Below are 20,444 nucleotides of genomic sequence, written 5' to 3'. Positions count from 1 at the left end.
GTCTAACGTCGGACGTTTTCGGTCTCCGGAAACATTCGCCGATCCTCCCTCTCTTATCTTCTCTCAGCTCGAGACCGTCTACACAGCTCATGACCTACCGCCAGACCCAACCTAACCTCTCTCGTCAGCCCGCGGCCCTCCTCGCGCGCGCGTCCGAAAATTGTCCCGGACCCGACCCGAGCAGTCGTCACCGTTGTGTCCAGATCATCCCCAAACATCTACAAAATATCTTCGTTTTCTTGTTTGGACTTTCCTAACCTATATTTTCTCGAACGCCCGATTACGATCGGAGGGTCCGTTTAGCCCCTATCCTAACCCACTAACTATATAAACCAGCAACCCAAAAATCTAGGGACTTGTCCCATCCATCCCTCCGTCGCGCCGCCAGTCCACTGTCTTCCTCCTCCTTGGGATCCCCTCCCGATCCAAAACCACCAACCATGACCGCCCCCGCTCCTCCACAGTTTCCGCGCCAACCAACTAGTGCCTCCTCTGGATCCCGCGTCCACCCAACCAGCGCAGCCACCAGTCCAGAGCCCCTCGCCGGTAAGGCCTCGCCGCCGCGCGCCCCGGTTCTCGCTCTCCTTGGCCTCTGACATCCCCTGCGCTCCTTTTTTTCTCTTTGAACAGAATCAGGAGCTCCCATGACTGCCGCCGCCGAGCCGCCCGAGCACCTCCTCCTCTTGAACCGCCATGGCGTCCGAGGCCTCCTTGCAAGACCACCACCACCACCATGGACAAACGCCGTCCAGGGCCCTTGCCGCTGTGCCCTGCTTCTTCCTCCTCCTCGAGGAGATGCCCTCGCCTCAAGCATCAGCGCGCCAAGTCCCGCCTTCTGAAGTCCGTCGTCGTCGGAGCTGCCCACCACCAGCAGGTCGCTGCACCTTCTCCTCTGTCCCCTCCTTCCTATCGATCTCTCTCACCGGACTCCCTCTGTCTCCTCTATAACAGAGAACATCACAGGCCGCCGCTAGTTCCGACCAGGTCCGAGGCCCTCCGTCCTTTCGCCGGCGTTCCCCTTCAGATCCCGTCGCCAGAGCTCCGTCCCTGCTGCTCCTCGCGGTCGTCTTCTTCATGTGCGCCGCCAATGTCAGGTCCAGCCTCTGCTTTGAGCAGAGGAGGAGGACGCCCGTGTCTCGCTGCCCGAGCACCGCTGCCTGCCCTCGTCCCCGACGCCGGCGAGCTCGCCGCCGCCGGATCCACGTCTCCAGCATGCCCGTGCTCGTTTACGCTCGCCTCCACGGGCCGTCTGCAAGCAGCAGCACCGTCACGGACAAGGTGAGGCACGCAGTTGCCTCGCGCGTCACTGCTTTTCCTCTCTGTTCTTCTCTCATCTCGCCATATCTCTCTATGTTGCCTCAGACCGAATCCGCTCGAGAGCCTCCATGGTTGCGTCCCCTTCGACCCTGCGCGCGAATGCCTCGCTGCTGTTCGCGTTGACCCCGCATCGATCGAGCAGCCATGGTTACAGAGCAAGCTATCGCTGTTTCAGTTTTCAGTTTCGTCAGACTTGCACCAGGGTATGGTTCATGTTGCGTATAAATGCTTTTTTATCAACTTTCTTCGTAGCCCATTGGTCACTCGTGCATGCATCCATCCAGGAGGTCCTGGGTTCGAGTCCCAGGTGCCCCTATTTTTGCCTCTTATTTACCTTTTTTGCACACCACACAGCCAGCCGCTTGGGCTTGGCCCGATTCTGCTGCTACTGTTGCCTTGTGCATAGAGCGCTCTATATCTATCTACCGCTGGCCTATGTAGCCCGTGCAGCTCCAGATTCAGCCCGTTTAGATTTTTTCTTGTTCTGTTTTTTCCCTAAATTTCCAGTGCATGCATATTTACAGTAAATGCCATCATTTTAAAATGCTCATAACTAAATGTCCATGCATCCAAATAAAACATGTTATATATGTAAAATGCTCAGAATTTTATCTACTTTCATAATCTTCCATTTTCATCTATGTTTAAAATGTTTAAAATGCTGTTTGTTTTAATTTGCTTAAATAACTTGCTAAAACGGTTTAAATCATAACTAAATAACCGTAGCTCCAAACTTGACAAACTTTATATGTAAATGGGGTAGAATTTTGCCTAGTTTAACATGGTGGCATCACTTTGCATGTTTAACAACTATAAAATTTGATTTAGGTCAGAACAGTACCAAACCTAATATATGCATATGAGGAGTTTCCGGACTTGTTGTTTTGTTGTTCCGGCCTCATTTAAACTTGCCTAGATTAGATAGTTTCATCATGCTTTACCTCTCGCCATGCTAACAACATTTAATCTTGTTGGGGTACATAAACGAGAGAGATCTAAATAAGTCATGTGGTGTTTTCTTCAATATGCAACTCCGTTGGACAATGAGCTCCACTTAATTTGTAGGATTGTTTTTGCACTTTGCCATGCCATGCCTCATTAAACCGGACATGCATCATACTTGTTTGTGCATCGTGCCATGCTTATGTGGTGGTTGTTTACTATGTTGTTTGCTTTCTTTCCAGTGTACTTCATCTCGGTAATCCGGTAACGTCGTGTTGTGAGGATTTGTTCGACAACGTCCATTTGTCTTCTTCATGGACTCGTTCTTCTTCCTTGCGGGATTTCAGGCAAGATGACCATACCCTCGAAATCACTTCTATCTTCGCTTGCTAGTTGCTCGCTCTATTGCTATGCCTATGATGCGATACCTACCACATGCTTTATCATGCCTCCCATATTGTTGAGCCAAGCCTTTAACCCACCTTGTCCTAGCAAACCGTTGTTTGGCTATGTTACCACTTTGCTCAGCCCCTCTTATAGCGTTGTTAGTTGCAGGTGAAGATTGGAGTTTGTTCCTTGTTGGAACATGGATACTTTTGTTGGGTTATCACAATATCTCTTATTTAATTAATGCATCTATATACTTGGTAAAGGGTGGAAGGCTCGGCCTTATGCCTGGTGTTTTGTTCCACTCTTGCCGCCCTAGTTTCCGTCATATCAGTGTTATGTTCCTGGATTTTGCGTTCCTTACGCAGTTGGGTTATAATGGGAACCCATTGACAGTTCGCCATGAATAAAACTCCTCCAGCGATGCCCAACCTTGGTTTTACCATTTGCCACCTAGCCTTTTTCTTTCCCTTGGGTTCTGCAGACTCAAGGGTCATCTTTATTTTAACCCCCCCAGGCCAGTGCTCCTCTGAGTGTTGGTCCAAACTAGAGCCCCTTGCAGCGCCACCTCGAGGAAACTCGAGGGCTGGTTTTAGTTGTACGGACTGCTCATCTGAGTGTGCCCTGAGAATGAGATATGTGCAGCTCCTATCGGGATTTGTCGGCACATTCGGGCGGTGTTGCTGGACTTGTTTTACCATTGTCGAGGATGTCTTGTGACCTAGATGCCGAGTCTGATCGGAATGTCTTGGGAGAAGGAATATCCTTCGTTGACCGTGAGAGCTTGTGATGGGCTAAGTTGGGACACCCCTGCAGGGATTTGAACTTTCGAAAGCCGTGCCCGCGGTTATGGGCAGATGGGAATTTGTTAATGTCTGGTTGTAGAAAACTTGAAGTTTAACTTAATTAAAATGCATCAACCGTGTGTGTAACCGTGATGGTCTCTTTCCGGCGGAGCCGGGAAGTGAACACGGTGTTGGAGTAATGCTTGACGTAGGTTGTTCTAGGATCACTTCTTGATCATAGTTGTTCGACCGTGCTTTTCCTTCTCTTCTCGCTCTCATTTGCGTATGTTAGCCACAATATATGCTAGTCGCTTGCTGCAGCTCCACCTCATACCATTACCTTACCTATGAGCTTAAATAGTCTTGATTGTGAGGGTGTGAGATTGCTGAGTCCCCGTGACTCATAGATACTTCCAAAACCAGCTTGCAGGTGCCGTTGAACCGAGCAGGTGACACAACCAAGCTCAGGGGGAGCTCGATGAAGATCTTGTCTTCTGTGTTGTTTCGTTCTAGTTGATCAGTAGTGGAGCCCAGTTGGGGTCGATCGGGGATCTGTGTAGCATTTGGGGTAGTCTTCTTTTATTTTGGTTCCTAGTCGGACCTTGATTGTATCTGGATGATGTAATGGTTTATTCATGTATTGTGTGAAGTGGCGATTGTAAGCCAACTATGTATCTCTTCCCCTTATGTATTACATGGGTTGTGTGAAGATTACCTCACTTGCGACATTGCTTTCAATGCGGTTATGCCTCTAAGTCGTGCTTCGACATGTGGGAGATATAGCGGCATCGAGGGCGTTATAATAATAGAATGGATCAATCAAAAATTATAGATACGTTGGAGATGTATTAGCACCCGACCTGGAGTGGCGCCTCTCACGACCTCGTCTCTGGCTTAACTAACACGCCTGCTCCTTGCAAGCGTCGACATGAGGTGCCACATGACCCAGACTCTCTTTATCCATTAGCCGGCCTTATACGTCAACCTCTTAATCCTTCCAACTCAAATTATCAGAAGACACCTCCATCATTTGGCGACTCTTCTGGGACTCAAACGCCAACTTTCAAGATCACCCAAGGGTTAGTATTTTCATTTGTTTATCAATGACTTGTAATGATATACTCATATACTTTGTATCTTTATTACAGAGGTGTTGCCAAGACAGGCAAGAAACAGAAACTGGGCAGGTCTTCAAAGGATCCCAAAACTGCCGAACAAGTGAAACAGTCTACAGATATTTCTAAGGTGCTCACTCAAGACCCGGAAGAACCTATTAATGACCCGCCACCATCAATTGATGCCACTGTCTCTGAGCAAATGGACGCTAAATTTAACCCGGCGGCCAGCCATGACCCCCCGAGCCCTGAGTCGCTAACTCCTCCGAAGCCAGCTAAAGAAATCCCTCTTGAAAAGGACTCTGATGACGTGACCACTACTGGGACGGCTCATACAGCACCAGGGGCTTCCACTGTGCTAGCTAAGCATGGTGCCAAGGAAGAATCTCCTTCCTTGGACAAAGGCAAGGTGAAGCTGGACTTGGAAAGCTATGCTGCCCTTAGTGCACGCGACATCCATGCAGGCTATATGAACCGCCTTCATACTAGCCGTGACCTGGAAGCTGGCTTAGTAAACCTTATGAAGGAACGCTATGAGGTATGTTGCTAACCCCTTTCCATATGCATTTATATAGCCGCCAAGTCTAGAGTATTGGAAAATACCGAGTATGCTATAGACTTGTAACGTTTCCAATTTGCAACCCTCAAGGACCGGCTTAGTTTTAACAAAATGAGCCGGAACTTTATAACCACTTAAAAAAAATCAAAACATGTAGCCCCCAAGGGCCGGCTTAACTTAATAAAGTGAGCCGGGACTTATAGTCACTTAAGAAATCCAAACATGTAGCCCCCAAGGGTCGGCTTAACTTAATAAAGTGAGCTGGGAGTTATAGTCACTTAAGAAATCCAAACTTATAGCCCCCAAGGGCCGGCTTAAACTGAATAAAGTGAGTCGGGTAATAATTAGATTAAAATGACCTACATTAGCCCCCAAGTGCCAAGTGTATTGTTTGCAATGAGCTTGGGACTTGATTAACCATGCCTCATCAGACTTGCTCCTTGCATTGTAACCATTGCTTTATTTATCTCAGGCAGAATTGAACATGAAGGATTCGCAAGTTGGCGATTTAAGAAAAAGTTTAAAGCTGCAGTAGACAGAAATCTCCAAGGCCAAGTCAGAGCTGAAGGCCTCTTTAGAAGAAATTGAGAAACTTAAAGCAGGTTTTGACATTGAGAAAGCCACCTGGGAGACTGACAAGGCTGCTCTAGCAAAAAAGGCCGAAGATGCTAATGCTTAAGCCGGTAACTGAAGAGTTATCCGGCTTAAAACAACACATCTCTCAAATGACAGCCGCCATCTTCGGTAAGTATAATGTACCATGCAAATTCTGTAACCCACCTGGCTTCTCATATATATATATATATATAGGGTGGGTCTATTCTCATAACACCCCTTAAGACCTTATTCTCATAACAAAGGACTTATTCTCATAACACCCCCCACTTAACACAGGTTTCTAGCGCGGCAGCGCCCCGAGGAAAACAACCCCCCCCCCATCCCGCCTTCTAGCGCGGCGGCGCCCGCAGACGACGGCCCCCTCCCCACCCCGCCTTCTAGCGCGGCAGCGCCCCCGCGACTGGCGGCGACCCCCTCCCCTCACCGGAGCGCCGGCGGACGGCGGCCCAGGAGGATGCAGATCGAATCACGCGACCCTTCTCCGGGGGCAGCGCCTAATCAGCGCCGCCGCCCCTCTCGTCCGCCCAACCGCCCCCAAATTGCCGCCGGAATCGCCGCCGCTCCTCTCCTCCGCGAAATCAGCATGGACAGCGCCGGCGGCACGCTTCTGCGCTCCTACTACCGCGATATGACTGGTGCGCCGCCTCCTCAAGCACCGCCAGCTGCAACACCCCCGCGGATCGGAGCCTCTCGCATGGGGGATCTGCCGCCGTTCACCCAGCTGAAGCATCCAGCCTCGGTGATGCATGGCAGGGGGAAGAGAACTGCAAGGATGCCTTCTCCAGCAACCTTGCAGTCGTCGTGGATGCGAACTGCAATGGTCATTTCGCCCATCCAGCCTTCTCCCACGACAATGGCGAAAGTTGAAAAAGCCCATGAGTTCCTGCAGCGGAGGTGGAATGCATGCCAACAGCAGGCCGAGCTGCATCTGCAGAAGGAGATAACTGCTTTCAAGAGGAAAGTCACGCTTGCAGATAATGTAAGAAATTCACATACCCAACCCCCCACCTCCAGTTTAGTATAGTGCAGTTGCTTTCTAGTACTTGATGAGAAATTCAAATTGCAGTGCCCTTTTTATTACCATGTAGTGCCCTCTTGCGTCAACTGCAGTGCCATGTATCTCCCAGTAAAAAACAGAAAGATACTTCGAAAATGAAAATGCGCTATGGCTGAACAATGCAGTCCACCATGGCTTACATATGTAGAGCACTGTGGCTTAAAACTGAAGTGCATTGTTTCTTCATGTTAACTCCCAGTGCCCCTGCTATAGAATGAAAAATTGAAGTGCAATTTCTCCAGTTGCATATATAATGATATATAGTACAAAAATGCAGTTCATTTCACTGTTAGCGTGCATAACACTTTGGCTTAATACTGTGCAGGAAATTACTATGCCTCCAAACCTGTAACACCCCAGATGTAACTTTTCCTATTTGTACTCCAACTCTTGCCGTTTCCGGCGTTAAGTTATATTTATTTCCTCGGGTTCGGGTTTTGTCTCCTTGTGTTGTTTTCGTTTTCATGCATCTCATATCATGTCATCATGTGCATTGCATTTTCATACGTGTTCATCTCATGCATTCGATCATTTTCCCCGTTGTCCGTTTTGCATTCCGGCGCTTCGTTCTCCTCCGGTGGTCATTTATAGCTTTCTTTCATGTGTGGGGATTAAACATTTCCGTATTGGACCGAGACTTGTCATGCGGCCTTGGTTTACTACCGGTAGACCGCCTGTCAAGTTTCGTATCATTTGGAATTCGTTTGATACTCCAACGGTTAACCGAGGGACCGAAAAGGCCTCGTGTGTGTTGCAGCCCAACACCCCTCCAATTTGGCCCAAAACCCACCAAACTCTGCTCCATGTCCTAGAGCGTTCGATCACGATCGCGTGGCCGAAAACTGGACCTCATTTGGACTCTCCTAGCTCCACTTATGTCTATATATACACCCCCCGTTTTTCGGATCTTCCCCTACCTCCGAACCCTAAAAAAAATCCCACCGCGCGCCGCCGGACACATTCCCGCCGACGGACACGTCCGGTCCGCCTGTCCGCCGCCACGTGGCGCGCCACGATTCACCCCGCCGCCCGGTCCACATCGCCACCGCCGCCGGGCCCGAAGCCCATCTCCAGCCCGCTCCTGCGCCCGACCGGGCCACTCCGCCGCCGCCGCCTGTCCTTCTTCCCCGAGCCGATCGGCCGCGCCGCCGCCCCGCCATCTCCGCCGCCCGGAGCCGTCCGGACCTCGCCGCACGCCGCCCCGGCCGCCGGCTGCCTCGCCTCGCCGTCCGCACCACGGCGGGCCACCGCCGCCGCCTCCATGAGCCGGCGCCGCCGCCCCGGCTTCCGGTCCTCCCCTCGTCGTCGTCCTCCTCCGTCCGGCAAGTCCGGCCACCGCGAGCTCCAAGTCCGGCGAGCTGCTACAGTGCGAACTCCGGCGTTCCTCGAACCGCGTGCAAATCCAGATCTGAAAAATAGAGGGTTGACTTTCTCTCCCGTACCCTAATTTTTATGCAATCTTTGACCGATGATATCTCCGCATTCGTAGCTCCGTTTTGGACATATAGTATATAAAAATGTTCGTCTCGACAAGTACATCATTCCATTCCATTGCATCATTTTCATTTGAGTTCATCTTGATGCCCAAAATGCTGTTAGAAGGAGGCTTCGTGAGTTAATTGTCAGATCTGCTAGTTCATCTTAGACTTTTGTCATTTTTTCCATGATTAATGTGTGCATGCTATGCCTGTGAGTTCTTCATATGTTTTGTTAAGCATTTTGTCTTCTTTCCAGAGGTGCAACCCATGCATTTTTAGGATGTGTGTGGTGACTTGTGCAAGCTCGCAAAGAGAGGCACCCGGGAAATCTGTTTTCAGAGACTTAGTTGTTTTCACTAAGTCTGGGATATTTTAGTTCATGATGCCATATGTTTAGCTTGTTTCCTAGTGATCCGTGCCTCTTTTGAGGATGATCAGTAAAGGAGTTTTGTTAATCATGTTATGTTCTATCCATCCATGTCTTTGTTTGCAATTATGGAGCACCCTAGCTTGAGTCAATCAAGCTCTACTTTTTCTTCGTGGTGAATCTGGGCAGATCGTCAACTCGTTTGCGATTTTGCCGGCGTTGTTGTAGTTGATCCGTGCATGCTATGCCATTGTTCTTGCCATGTATAGCTTGTATTTTGTGCCTTCTTAATGGATGTATGCATGCCTTGCCATGACTTGAACCGTGGTGAGTGCATCGAGCTCGTTTACATGCCTTCGTGAGTTATATTTCAGCATGTCTCAGTTTTCACTAAGTCTGAAAACTGATTGTGTTTTAGCTATGTTCGTGTGCCCGTTAATATATTTTGTGATCCCTTTTGGCCCCAGGTCACTTTGGGACTTTTGTTAATCTTGTTGAGTAGCTCCATGCCATGTTCTTACTTGTCTTAATCAGGACGTGTATCATGTTGTTTTGCTGCTCCGAAGAGGGCTTCGTGATCTGAGATTTCAGACTAGCGGTTGTAGATAACTTGAACCTTAATTAATTAAAATGAATCAACTGAGTGTGTTACCGTGATGGCCTCTTCTCGGCGGAGTCCGGGAAGTGGACACGGTGTTGGAGTAATGCTTGCGCAGGTTGTTCCTCTAGATTATCGCTCGTGCCTTGCCTCCTCTTCTCGCTCTCTTTTGCGGATAAGTTAGCCACCATACATGCTAGTCGCTGGCTGCAGCTCCACATATTTTTGCCTTATCCATTCCTATAAGCTTAAATAGTCTTGATCGCGAGGGTGCGAGATTGCTGAGTCCCCGTGGCTCACAGATACTATAATTCGAGATGCAGGTGCAGGTGATTCCGCTCCAGGTGACGAGTACGAGCTCAAGTGGGAGTTCGACGAGGACTCTCAGCGTTATTATGTTTCCTTTCCCGATGATCAGTAGTGGTGCCTAGTTGGGGTTTGATTCAGGGCCTTGTCGCATGTTGGGTTTTCTTCTATTTTGGCGCCGTAGTCGGGCCATGAGTGCTTGTATGATGGATGTTATTTATGTACTTTGATGTGACGTGGCGAGTGTAAGCCAACTATGTTTCTCCCCCTTCTATTATGCTTACATGGGATGTTGTAATGATTGCCTAACTTGCGACATTGCTTTCAATGCGGTTATGCCTCTAAGTCGTGCCTCGACACGTGGGAGCTATAGCCGCATCGAGGGCGTTACAAGTTGGTAATCAGAGCCTTCCCCGACCTTAGGAGCCCCATTGCTTGATCATTTTTAGCAGCCGAGTTGTGTCTAGAAAAATGTTTTGAGTCTTTAGGAATTATATATCGGAGAGCTTAGGAATTATTTTTACTTCCCAGTCTCCTCATCGCTCTGGTAAGGCATCCTGACGTAGAGTTTTGGCTCTTCTCTTCTCAAATTTCACTAAATTTTTTTTTAGGATCACGCGAGTATCTTGGATTTGTTCCGATGGCTTATGATGAGAATATTGTCTTGGTGCCTCCTGTCAGGGGTTTAGTGGAAGTGTCCCGGGGAGTTGAGCTCTGAGGTGTTGTCATCATAATTTTATCGTTGCAATTCTGGAATACTTGAGATATGTTCGCCGACATCGAAAATCTCTTTTATGCAGTTCGTTGGTGAGATAACCTCGACGCCACCCAGTACTGGGGCGGGAGTTCGGGAGTATCGCCATAACTTGTATAACGGATGCTTTTCGAAGGTTGAGGTAGATGGTTTCCGAAGTTTTCTTGGTTATGTGTTGAAGGTTGGATACAGCTGGATGTAGGATTTGCTAGTTTGGGTGAGATATTATGCTTCCCCTGTATCCCCAACACCTGATTGCATAACCGGAAAAGTTCGGGAGTTTCATAGGTGGGAATTCTAGTAGCTCTAGTTCTTCTTCCACGGATATTGGTTTGAGATTGGGATTTCTTACCGATTATTCGTTCTTGATCCGTACCTTGTTGATTTATTTCTCTACCTTAATTCTACGTGGCTTCTCAATTTATGGATATGTGACCATGTGAAGAGGAATGCATTCGTTCATTTTGTTCGGATGTGAAGACTATATGTTGCAATTTTCATTTCGTTGGATTCAGCTTAAATATTTATTTGTCAATGTGCTAACGGTGGTCAACCTCTTCAGGATGGCTCCCGCTAAGAGCACCAGTCAGAACCAGAATCAAGATCTGCCACCACCTCCACCTCCTCCAGAGGCATGGCAAGCTGTGATGGCCGCAAGCAATGCAAACACTCATCTGATCATGCAAATTCTCCAAGAGCGCAATCAAGGCAGTCAAGGGAATCAAGGCAGCAATCAGAGTCACTTTGCTACACTCAACCAGTTCCTTGCTAACGGGCCAAAGACTTTCAGCAATTGTGTTGAGGCAACCGATGCTGACGATTGGCTTGTGGATCTGTGTAAGCATTTCGAGTGCAGTAACGTCAGGCCTGAGGACTTTGTGAAGTTCGCTTCCTTCCAACTCAAAGATCAAGCTGCAGAATGGTTCCAGCAGTACAAGGATTCCAGAGGTGGACGTGTTATCACTTGGGATGATTTCTGTCGAGATTTCCGAGCTCATCACATTCCGCAGAGCGTGGTTGAAAGCAAGCGTGAGGAATTCCGCAATCTGAAGCAAGGTTCTTTGTCTGTCTATGACTACAACAAATTGTTCCAGAAGCTTGCCCGCTTTGCCAAGCAGGACGTGCCTGATGAGAAGAGCATGATATACCAGTTCAGGGGTGGACTCAGAGAAGATATTCAGCTTGCTCTTGTCCTCTTCGAGCCCTTGAGATACGATGAGTTCTACAACATGGCACTGAAGCAAGAGGCTGCTCAGTTGAGGTGTGATGCTTCCAGGAAGCGAGTCAGAGATGTTACTCCTTCTTCCTCTACTCAAGTGGCCAAGCAGCAGAAGTTTTGGCTTCCTCCTCCTCCGTTCCGTCAGCCGTATCAGCAGAAGAGCAAAGGTGGCAGTGGCTCTTCCCACCCACCCAACCCAGGCTTTCAGAACAAGACTTCGTCTCAAGCTCCAAGATCGAGTGCTCCGTATCACCGTCCGCTTTCAGAGGTCACGTGCAACAAGTGCCAACAGAAGGGTCACTATGCCAACAAGTGTTTCAACCAGAGGCGTCTTCCTCCTCCTCCTCCTCCTCCTGTCAGATCGGCAAGTACAGCTATGGTCAAGCATAACCCCAAGTTCGCCAAGGTCAATATGGTGAATGCAGCTCAGGCAGAGGACTCGTCAGATGTGATCATGGGTAACCTTCCTGTTAATGATATTCCTGCAGAAGTTCTTTTTGACACGGGTGCATCGCATTGCTTCATTTCCAAACCTTTTGCATAAAAGTATGAGTGTGATTATCAGTATCTGCAAAGTTCCTTGCAAATTGTGTCACCGGGCAAGCAGATGACAGCTAACACCTGCGTCCTTGAGGTTACTATCACATTGGGTGACTACAAGTTCCTTTCTTCCCCAATTGTTCTTGGTAACTCGGATATTGATCTTATTCTCGGAATGGATTGGCTTTCTAAGCACAAGGCACATCTTGACTGTGCTGCCAGGCAGATTCAATTGACTCATTTGTCTGAGGATGTAATTGTCTTTGCCGCTTGGGATAATACTATCCGTCTGTTTTCTCTCAATGAGAAGGGTGAATTGGATGTCATCTCGCAAATTCCTGTCGTTTTCGAATATCAAGACGTCTTTCCAGAAGAGCTCCCAGGAATGCCTCCGCACCGGCCAGTTGAATTCGTTATTGAACTTGAACCTGGCACGGAACCTGTGTGCAAACGTCCTTACAAGCTCAGACCTGAAGAATTGAAGGAGCTGAAGAAGCAACTCGATGAGCAAGAAAGAATGGGTCTCATCCGGCCTAGTACTTCTCCGTGGGGTTGTGGTGTTCTTTTTGTGAAGAAGAAGGATGGAACGGACAGACTTTGTGTTGATTACCGTCCAGTGAACAAGAAGACCATCAAGAACAAATACCCACTTCCCAACATTAATGAGCTGTTCGAACAACTCAAAGGTGCCCAAGTATTCTCCAAGCTTGATCTCCGTATGGGTTATCACCAGATTCGCATTCGTGAAGAAGATATTCCCAAGACAGCATTCAGAACAAGCTTTGGTTCATATGAATACACTGTCATGTCTTTTGGCCTCGCCAACGCTCCTCCGACGTTCTCTCGCATGATGAACTTCATCTTCAACGCCTACACCAAAGACTTCGTTTTGGTCTATCTCGATGACATTCTGGTTTTCTCGAAGAACAAGGAAGATCATGCCAAGCACATGCGTTTGGTTCTCGATAAACTCAGGGAACATCAGTTCTATGCCAAGTTCTCCAAGTGTGAATTTTGGCTCGATGAGGTTCTTTATCTTGGTCATATCATCTCTGCCAAGGGCATTTCCGTGAATCCCGAGAAGGTATCCGCAATTGTGAATTGGGAACCTGCTCAGAACGTGAAGCAACTCCGAAGTTTTCTCGGTCTCGCAAGCTATTGCCGAAGATTCGTTGAAAACTTTTCTAAGATTGCGAAGCCTCTCTCAAATCTTCTTCAGAAGCACGTCAAGTATGTTTGGTCTCCAGAGTGTGATATTGCTTTCAACACTTTGAAAGAGAAGTTGATCACTGCTCCAGTTCTGACTCCACCTGATGAATCCAAGCCGTACGAGGTCTTTTGTGATGCCTCTCTCCAAGGTCTTGGCGCAGTTTTGATGCAAGAGAAGAAAGTTGTTGCTTATACATCTCGCCAGTTGAAGCCTAATGAGAAGAACTACCCCACTCACGATCTCGACTTGGCGGCAGTTGTGCATGCTCTTTTGACTTGGAGACATCTTCTATTGGGAAGAAAAGTGGACATTTTCACTGATCACAAGAGCCTCAAGTACATCTTCACTCAGCCTAATCTCAACCTAAGACAAACTCGATGGGTCGAAATGATTCAAGAGTATAATTCGAGTATCGAGTATACTCCAGGCAAGGCTAATGTGATTGCTGACGCTTTGAGTAGAAAGGCCTACTGCAACAGTCTGATTCTCAAGCCTTATCAACCCGAGCTTTGTGAGGCTTTCCGCAAGCTTAATCTGCAAGTTGTTCCTCAAGGTTTCCTCGCCAACCTTCAAGTCTCTCCTACCTTAGAAGACCAGATTCGCCAAGCCCAGCTTCTTGATGCTATGGTGAAAAAGGTGAAGATTGGGATTGCCAAGAGTCAGTCCAAGTACAAGTGCTACCGCCTTGATGACAAGGACACTCTCTTCTTCGAGGATCGTATTGTGGTGCCCAAAGGTGAACTTCATAAAGTGATCTTGAACGAGGCTCACAATTCTCTCCTCTTCATCCACCCTGGGAGCACGAAGATGTATCAGGATCTCAAGCAAGCTTATTGGTGGACTCGAATGAAGCGCGAGATCGCTCAATTCGTGAACGAATGTGATGTCTGCAGAAGAGTGAAGGCAGAACACCAAAGGCCAGCTGGTCTCCTCCAACCTCTTGCCATTCCAGAATGGAAGCTTGACCACATTGAAATGGACTTCGTGACTGGGTTTCCAAAGTCCAAGCATGGCAATGATGCTATATTTGTTGTCATCGACAAACTCACCAAAGTGGATCACTTTCTGCCTATCAAAGAGTCGATCACTGCAGCTCAATTGGAGGAACTCTATACCTCTCGCATTGTCTCTCTGCACGGTATTCCTCAAGTGATCTCTTCAGACCGTGGCAGCATCTTTACCTCGAAGTTTTGGGATTCTTTTCAGAAGGCCATGGGCACTAACATCCGCTTCAGCACAGCTTTCCATCCTCAAACAAGCGGTCAAGTCGAGCGTGTCAACCAGATTCTTGAAGATATGCTCAGGGCTTGTGTGATCTCCTTCGGCATGAAGTGGGAGGATTGTCTTCCTTATGCTGAATTCTCCTATAACAACAGTTTTCAAGCAAGTTCGGGCAAGGCCCCTTTTGAAATTCTGTATGGCAGGAAGTGCCGTACCCCTCTCAACTGGTCTGAAACCGGTGAACGTCAGCTGCTGGGTAATGACTTAATCACAGAAGCAGAAGAAATGTGCAAAGTCATTCGTGATAACCTCAAAGCAGCCCAATCCCGCCAGAAGAGCTACTATGATAGTAAGCACCGTGATTTGGTTTTCGAGATCGGAGATCATGTTTACCTCCGTGTCTCTCCTATGAAAGGTACTCGTCGCTTCGGTATCAAAGGGAAGCTTGCCCCTAGATACGTGGGACCTTTCAAGATTGTCAGCAAGAGAGGCGACCTCGCCTATCAACTCGAGCTTCCTTCAAACTTTGCAAATGTTCATGACGTGTTCCATGTCTCTCAGCTTCGAAAGTGCTTCAAGACGCCTGTCCGCACTGTCAACTTCGAGGACATTGAGCTCCAAGAAGATCTCTCTTATCGTGAGCACCCAGTTGCTATTCTTGAAGAGACTGAACGCAAGACTCGCAACAAGTCAATCAAATTTCTCAAAGTCAAGTGGTCACACCATTCCAACCGTGAAGCTACCTGGGAACGCGAGGATCACCTCCGTTATGAGTACCCGGAGTTCTTTCAGTCCTAGATCTCGGGACGAGATCTTTTCGTAGTGGTGGAGTGTTGTAACACCCCGGATGTAACTTTTCCTATTTGTACTCCAACTCTTGCCGTTTCCGGCGTTAAGTTATATTTATTTCCTCGGGTTCGGGTTTTGTCTCCATGTGTTGTTTTCGTTTTCATGCATCTCATATCATGTCATCATGTGCATTGCATTTGCATACGTGTTCATCTCATGCATTCGAGCATTTTCCCCGTTGTCCGTTTTGCATTCCGGCGCTTCGTTCTCCTCCGGTGGTCATTTCTAGCTTTCTTTCGTGTGTGGGGATTAAACATTTCCGGATTGGACCGAGACTTGTCATGCGGCCTTGGTTTACTACCGGTAGACCGCCTGTCAAGTTTCGTATCATTTGGACTTCGTTTGATACTCCAACGGTTAACCGAGGGACCGAAAAGGCCTCGTGTGTGTTGCAGCCCAACACCCCTCCAATTTGGCCCAAAACCCACCAAACTCTGCTCCATGTCCTAGAGCGTTCGATCACGATCGCGTGGCCGAAAACCGCACCTCATTTGGACTCTCCTAGCTCCACTTATGTCTATATATACACCCCCCGTTTTTCGGATCTTCCCCTACCTCCGAACCCTAAAAAAAATCCCACTGCGCGCCGCCGAACACATTCCCGCCGACGGACATGCCCGGTCCGCCTGTCCGCCGCCACGTGGCGCGCCACGATTCGCCCCGCCGCCCGGTCCACATCGCCACCGCCACCGGGCCCGAAGCCCATCTCCAGCCCGCTCCCGCGCCCGACCCGGCCACTCCGCCGCCGCCGTCGCCTGTCCTTCTTCCCTGAGCCGACCGGCCGCGCCGCCGCCCCGCCATCTCCGCCGCCCGGAGCCGGCCGGACCTCGCCGCACGCCGCCCCGGCCGCCGGCTGCCTCGCCTCGCCGTCCGCACCACGGCGGGCCACCGCCGCCGCCTCCACGAGCCGGCGCCGCCGCCCCGGCTTCCGGTCCTCCCCTCGTCGTCCTCCTCCTCCGTCTGGCAAGTCCGGCCACCACGAGCTCCAAGTTCGGCGAGCTGCTACAGTGCGAACTCCGGCGTTCCTCGAACCGCGTGCAAATCCAGATCTGAAAAATAGAGGGTTGACTTTCTCTCCAGTACCCTAATTTTTATGCAATTTTTGACCGATGATATCTCCGCATCCGTAGATCCGTTTTGGACATATAGTATATCAAAATGTTCGTCTCGACGAGTACATCATTTCATTCCATTGCATCATTTTCATTTGAGTTCATCTTGATGCCCAAAATGCTGTTAGAAGGAGGCTTCGTGAGTTAATTGTCAGATCTGCTAGTTCATCTTAGACTTTTGTCATTTTTTCCATGATTAATGTGTGCATGCTATGCCTGTGAGTCCTTCATATTTTTGTTAAGCATTTTGTCTTATTTTCAGAGGTGCAACCCATGCATTTTTAGGATGTGTGTGGTGACTTGTGCAAGCTCGCAAAGAAAGGCACCCGGGAAATCTGTTTTCAGAGACTTAGTTGTTTTCACTAAGTCTGGGATATTTTAGTTCATGATGCCATATGTTCAGCTTGTTTCCTAGTGATCCGTGCCTATTTTGAGGATGATCAGTAAAGGAGGTTTGTTAATCATGTTATGCTCTATCCATCCATGTCTCTTTTTGCAATTATGCAGCAACCTAGCTTGAGTCAATCGAGCTCTACTTTTGCTTCATGGTGAATCTGGGCAGATCGTCAACTCGTTTGCGATTTTGCCGGCGTTGTTGTAGTTGATCTGTGCATGCTATGCCATTGTTCTTGCCATGTCTAGATTGTATTTTGTGCCTTCTTAATGGATGTATGCCTTCCTTGCCATGACTTGCACCGTGGTGAGTGCATCGAGCTTGTTTACATGCCTTCGTGAGTTATATTTCAGCATGTCTCAGTTTTCACTAAGTCTGAAAACTGATTGTGTTTTAGCTATGTTCGTGTGCCCGTTAATATATTTTGTGATCCCTTTTGGCCCCAGGTCACTTTGGGACTTTTGTTAAGCTTGTTGAGTAGCTCCATTCCATGTTCTTACTTGTCTTAATAAGGACGTGTATCATGTTGTTTTGCTGCTCCGAAGAGGGCTTCGTGATCTGAGATTTCAGACTAGTGTTAATTTCACTAAGTCTGGAATCTGTTTTGCATTTGCGTTTTTGCCATGCTTTTTTGAACCTCATAATGGATGAATTGGCCGTGGCTTAGTGCCAGTATTTTGTTAAGCATCTTGTGTGCATCCCTGCCATGTTTTTTGTTGTCTTGTTTGGTGGCTGTAGCATGTTCATCTCATTGCATTTAGATGCCTACTTGCTGTAAATCGCAGACCGGTGTCATATCTTAAAACGCTTGCCATTTCCAAACCGTAACTCTGATTCCAATGATCTTTATATCGTTTTCAAGCGATTTCATCCCCTCTATCCATTGGAACCCTTAGAATTCCAAGTTGAGGCCAGGTTCATGCATTTCCTGTCATATCTTGCATTTTGCATCCCGCATCGCATTCCATATAGCATATCATCATTTCATCATATTGCTTGGTCTTGCACGTGGTTGATTGTATTCTTATTGCTTGTTTGTCTTGTTGGGTAGAGCCGGGAGACGAGTTCGCTACCGAGGAGCCCGTTGAGTTTGCTTGTGAGGATCCAGTCAACTCTGACAACTGTGCAGGCAAGATGATCATACCCTCGAAATCACTACTATCTTTGCTATGCTAGTTTGCTCGCTCTTGCTATGCCAATGCTACGATGCCTACCTTTTTCTTGTCAGCCACCTAATTGCCATGTCAACCTCTAACCCACCTTGTCCTAGCAAACCGTTGATTGGCTATGTTACCGCTTTGCTCAGCCCCTCTTATAGCGTTGCTAGTTGCAGGTGAAGTTTGGAGGCCGTTCCTTGTTGGAACATCTTTTATTTACTTGTTGGGGATATCATTATATTGCTATGTTATCTTAATGCATCTATATATTTGGTAAAGGGTGGAAGGCTCGGCCTCTCGCCTAGTGTTTTGTTCCACTCTTGCCGCCCTAGTTTCCGTCATATCGGTGTTATGTTCCCGGATTTGCGTTCCTTACGTGGTTGGGTTATAATGGGAACCCCTTGATAGTTCGCCTTGATTAAAGCTTTTCCAGCAATGCCCAACATTGGTCTTACCATTTGCCACCTAGCCTTTTCCTTTCCCTTGGGTTCTGCAGACTCAAGGGTCATCTTATTTTAACCCCCCCGGGCCAGTGCTCCTCTGAGTGTTGGTCCAAACTAGAGTCCTGTGCAGCGCCCCCTCGGGGAAACTCGAGGTTTGGTTTCAGTTGTATGGAGCGCTCATCCGAGTGTGCCCTAAGAAAGAGATATGTGCAGCTCCTATCGGGATTTGTCGGCACATTTAGGCGGTGTTGCTGGTCTTGTTTTAACCTGTCGAATTGTCTTGTTGTACCGGGTTGCCGAGTCTGATCGGTGTGTCTCGGGTGGAGGTCTATTCCTTCGTTGACCGTGAGAGCTTGTCATGGGCTAAGTTGGGACTCCCCTGCAGGGATTGAACTTTCGAAAGCCGTGCCCGCGGTTATGGGCAGATGGGAATTTGTTAATGCCCGATTGTAGATAACTTGAACCTTAATTAATTAAAATGAATCAACTGAGTGTGTTACGTGATGGCCTCTTCTCGGCGGAGTCCGGGAAGTGGACACGGTGTTGGAGTAATGCTTGCGCAGGTTGTTCCTCTAGATTATCGCTCGTGCCTTGCCTCCTCTTCTCGCTCTCTTTTGCGGATAAGTTAGCCACCATACATGCTAGTCGCTGGCTGCAGCTCCACATATTTTTGCCTTATCCATTCCTATAAGCTTAAATAGTCTTGATCGCGAGGGTGCGATATTGCTGAGTCCCCGTGGCTCACAGATACTATAATTCGAGATGCAGGTGCAGGTGATTCCGCTCCAGGTGACGAGTATGAGCTCAAGTGGGAGTTCGACGAGGACTCTCAGCGTTATTATGTTTCCTTTCCCGATGATCAGTAGTGGTGCCTAGTTGGGGTTTGATTCAGGGCCTTGTCGCATGTTGGGTTTTCTTCTATTTTGGCGCCGTAGTCGGGCCATGAGTGCTTGTATGATGGATGTTATTTATGTACTTTGATGTGACGTGGCGAGTGTAAGCCAACTATGTTTCTCCCCCTTCTATTATGCTTACATGGGATGTTGTAATGATTGCCTAACTTGCGACATTGCTTTCAATGCGGTTATGCCTCTAAGTCGTGCCTCGACACGTGGGAGCTATAGCCGCATCGAGGGCGTTACAAAACCAGAAGATACCTCGATTGATTCACAACACAAAGCCCCTGAACTGCGTTGGAAGAGAAGAGTGGGAGATGGCTGGATGAATAACACCTGAAATACCTAGGGGTTTCTTTAACACAAGAAACAGAACTGCGTACTCGATGGAGGAAGATGTAGAGGATAAAGATGAAAACAGTGAACCAAAGTTCACTCGAGATGGAGAAGGCAGTGAAGCAAAAAGCGCGCAAGATGAGGAGGACGACGACGATCTGGTCTTCATGGGGGAGCATGCGCAGAAAGATGATGAGGATGATGATGATGAAGAGCAAATCATAACAGTTATGCCGCCAAGGTACATGCGTGTCTTTGAAACATTTGGCCAGCAGATCAGAACGGATGATATAGCACCTCCACAAGCCAATGTTGAAGCCCAGCAAGTTCGGCAAGTTCATGAGCAAATCATTCGTCAACACAGAGACAGTGGAATTCCACCCAGGCTGCCTACTGCGCAACAAAAGAATCAGAAGCAAAATCAAGGAGAGCCACAAGCAACCAAAAAAGTAAAGTTCTCAACACTTCTGCCTCCTCGCGATCCTAAATTACACATATCTGTTGTCACTCCTCCATGCCCAATACACATCGGTGAGCTGCAAACACCGTTAGAGAAAAAACAGTACACGCATGTAAGCTTCCTTGCCTAATTGTCGGTGTTCTGGGAATGGGGGTCCCCAGACTTGCCTGCCTGCGGCCTGCGGCGTGGCTCAAAGGGGGGCCCAGCGCGGCCCATCTTCATCAACACAGACCCAAGACCCTCGCGAGGGGCCAAGCCTCGTGGGGCGGACGACACGGAGCTTCCTCAGGCACGGCCTCATCAGGCTGGCTCGCGAGGAGGAGG

The 20,444-nt window shown here is 48.5% G+C and overlaps 1 protein-coding gene across 1 annotated transcript; it reads left to right on the top strand.

The window, feature by feature from the left end:
- Positions 1–671: 671 nt before the first annotated feature.
- LOC125541549 lies at positions 672–1,694 on the top strand. Its single transcript, XM_048704928.1, has 3 exons — positions 672–874; positions 952–1,278; positions 1,363–1,694. The coding sequence occupies exons 1-3, from the start codon at positions 734–736 to the stop codon at positions 1,438–1,440; spliced, it is 546 nt and encodes a 181-aa protein (XP_048560885.1). The 5' UTR covers positions 672–733; the 3' UTR covers positions 1,441–1,694.
- Positions 1,695–20,444: the final 18,750 nt, after the last annotated feature.

This window comes from Triticum urartu, chromosome 2 (assembly GCF_003073215.2).
Source record: "Triticum urartu cultivar G1812 chromosome 2, Tu2.1, whole genome shotgun sequence".
NCBI classification, from domain to species: Eukaryota; Viridiplantae; Streptophyta; class Magnoliopsida; order Poales; family Poaceae; genus Triticum; species Triticum urartu.
This window is presented reverse-complemented; position numbering and strand designations above follow the sequence as displayed.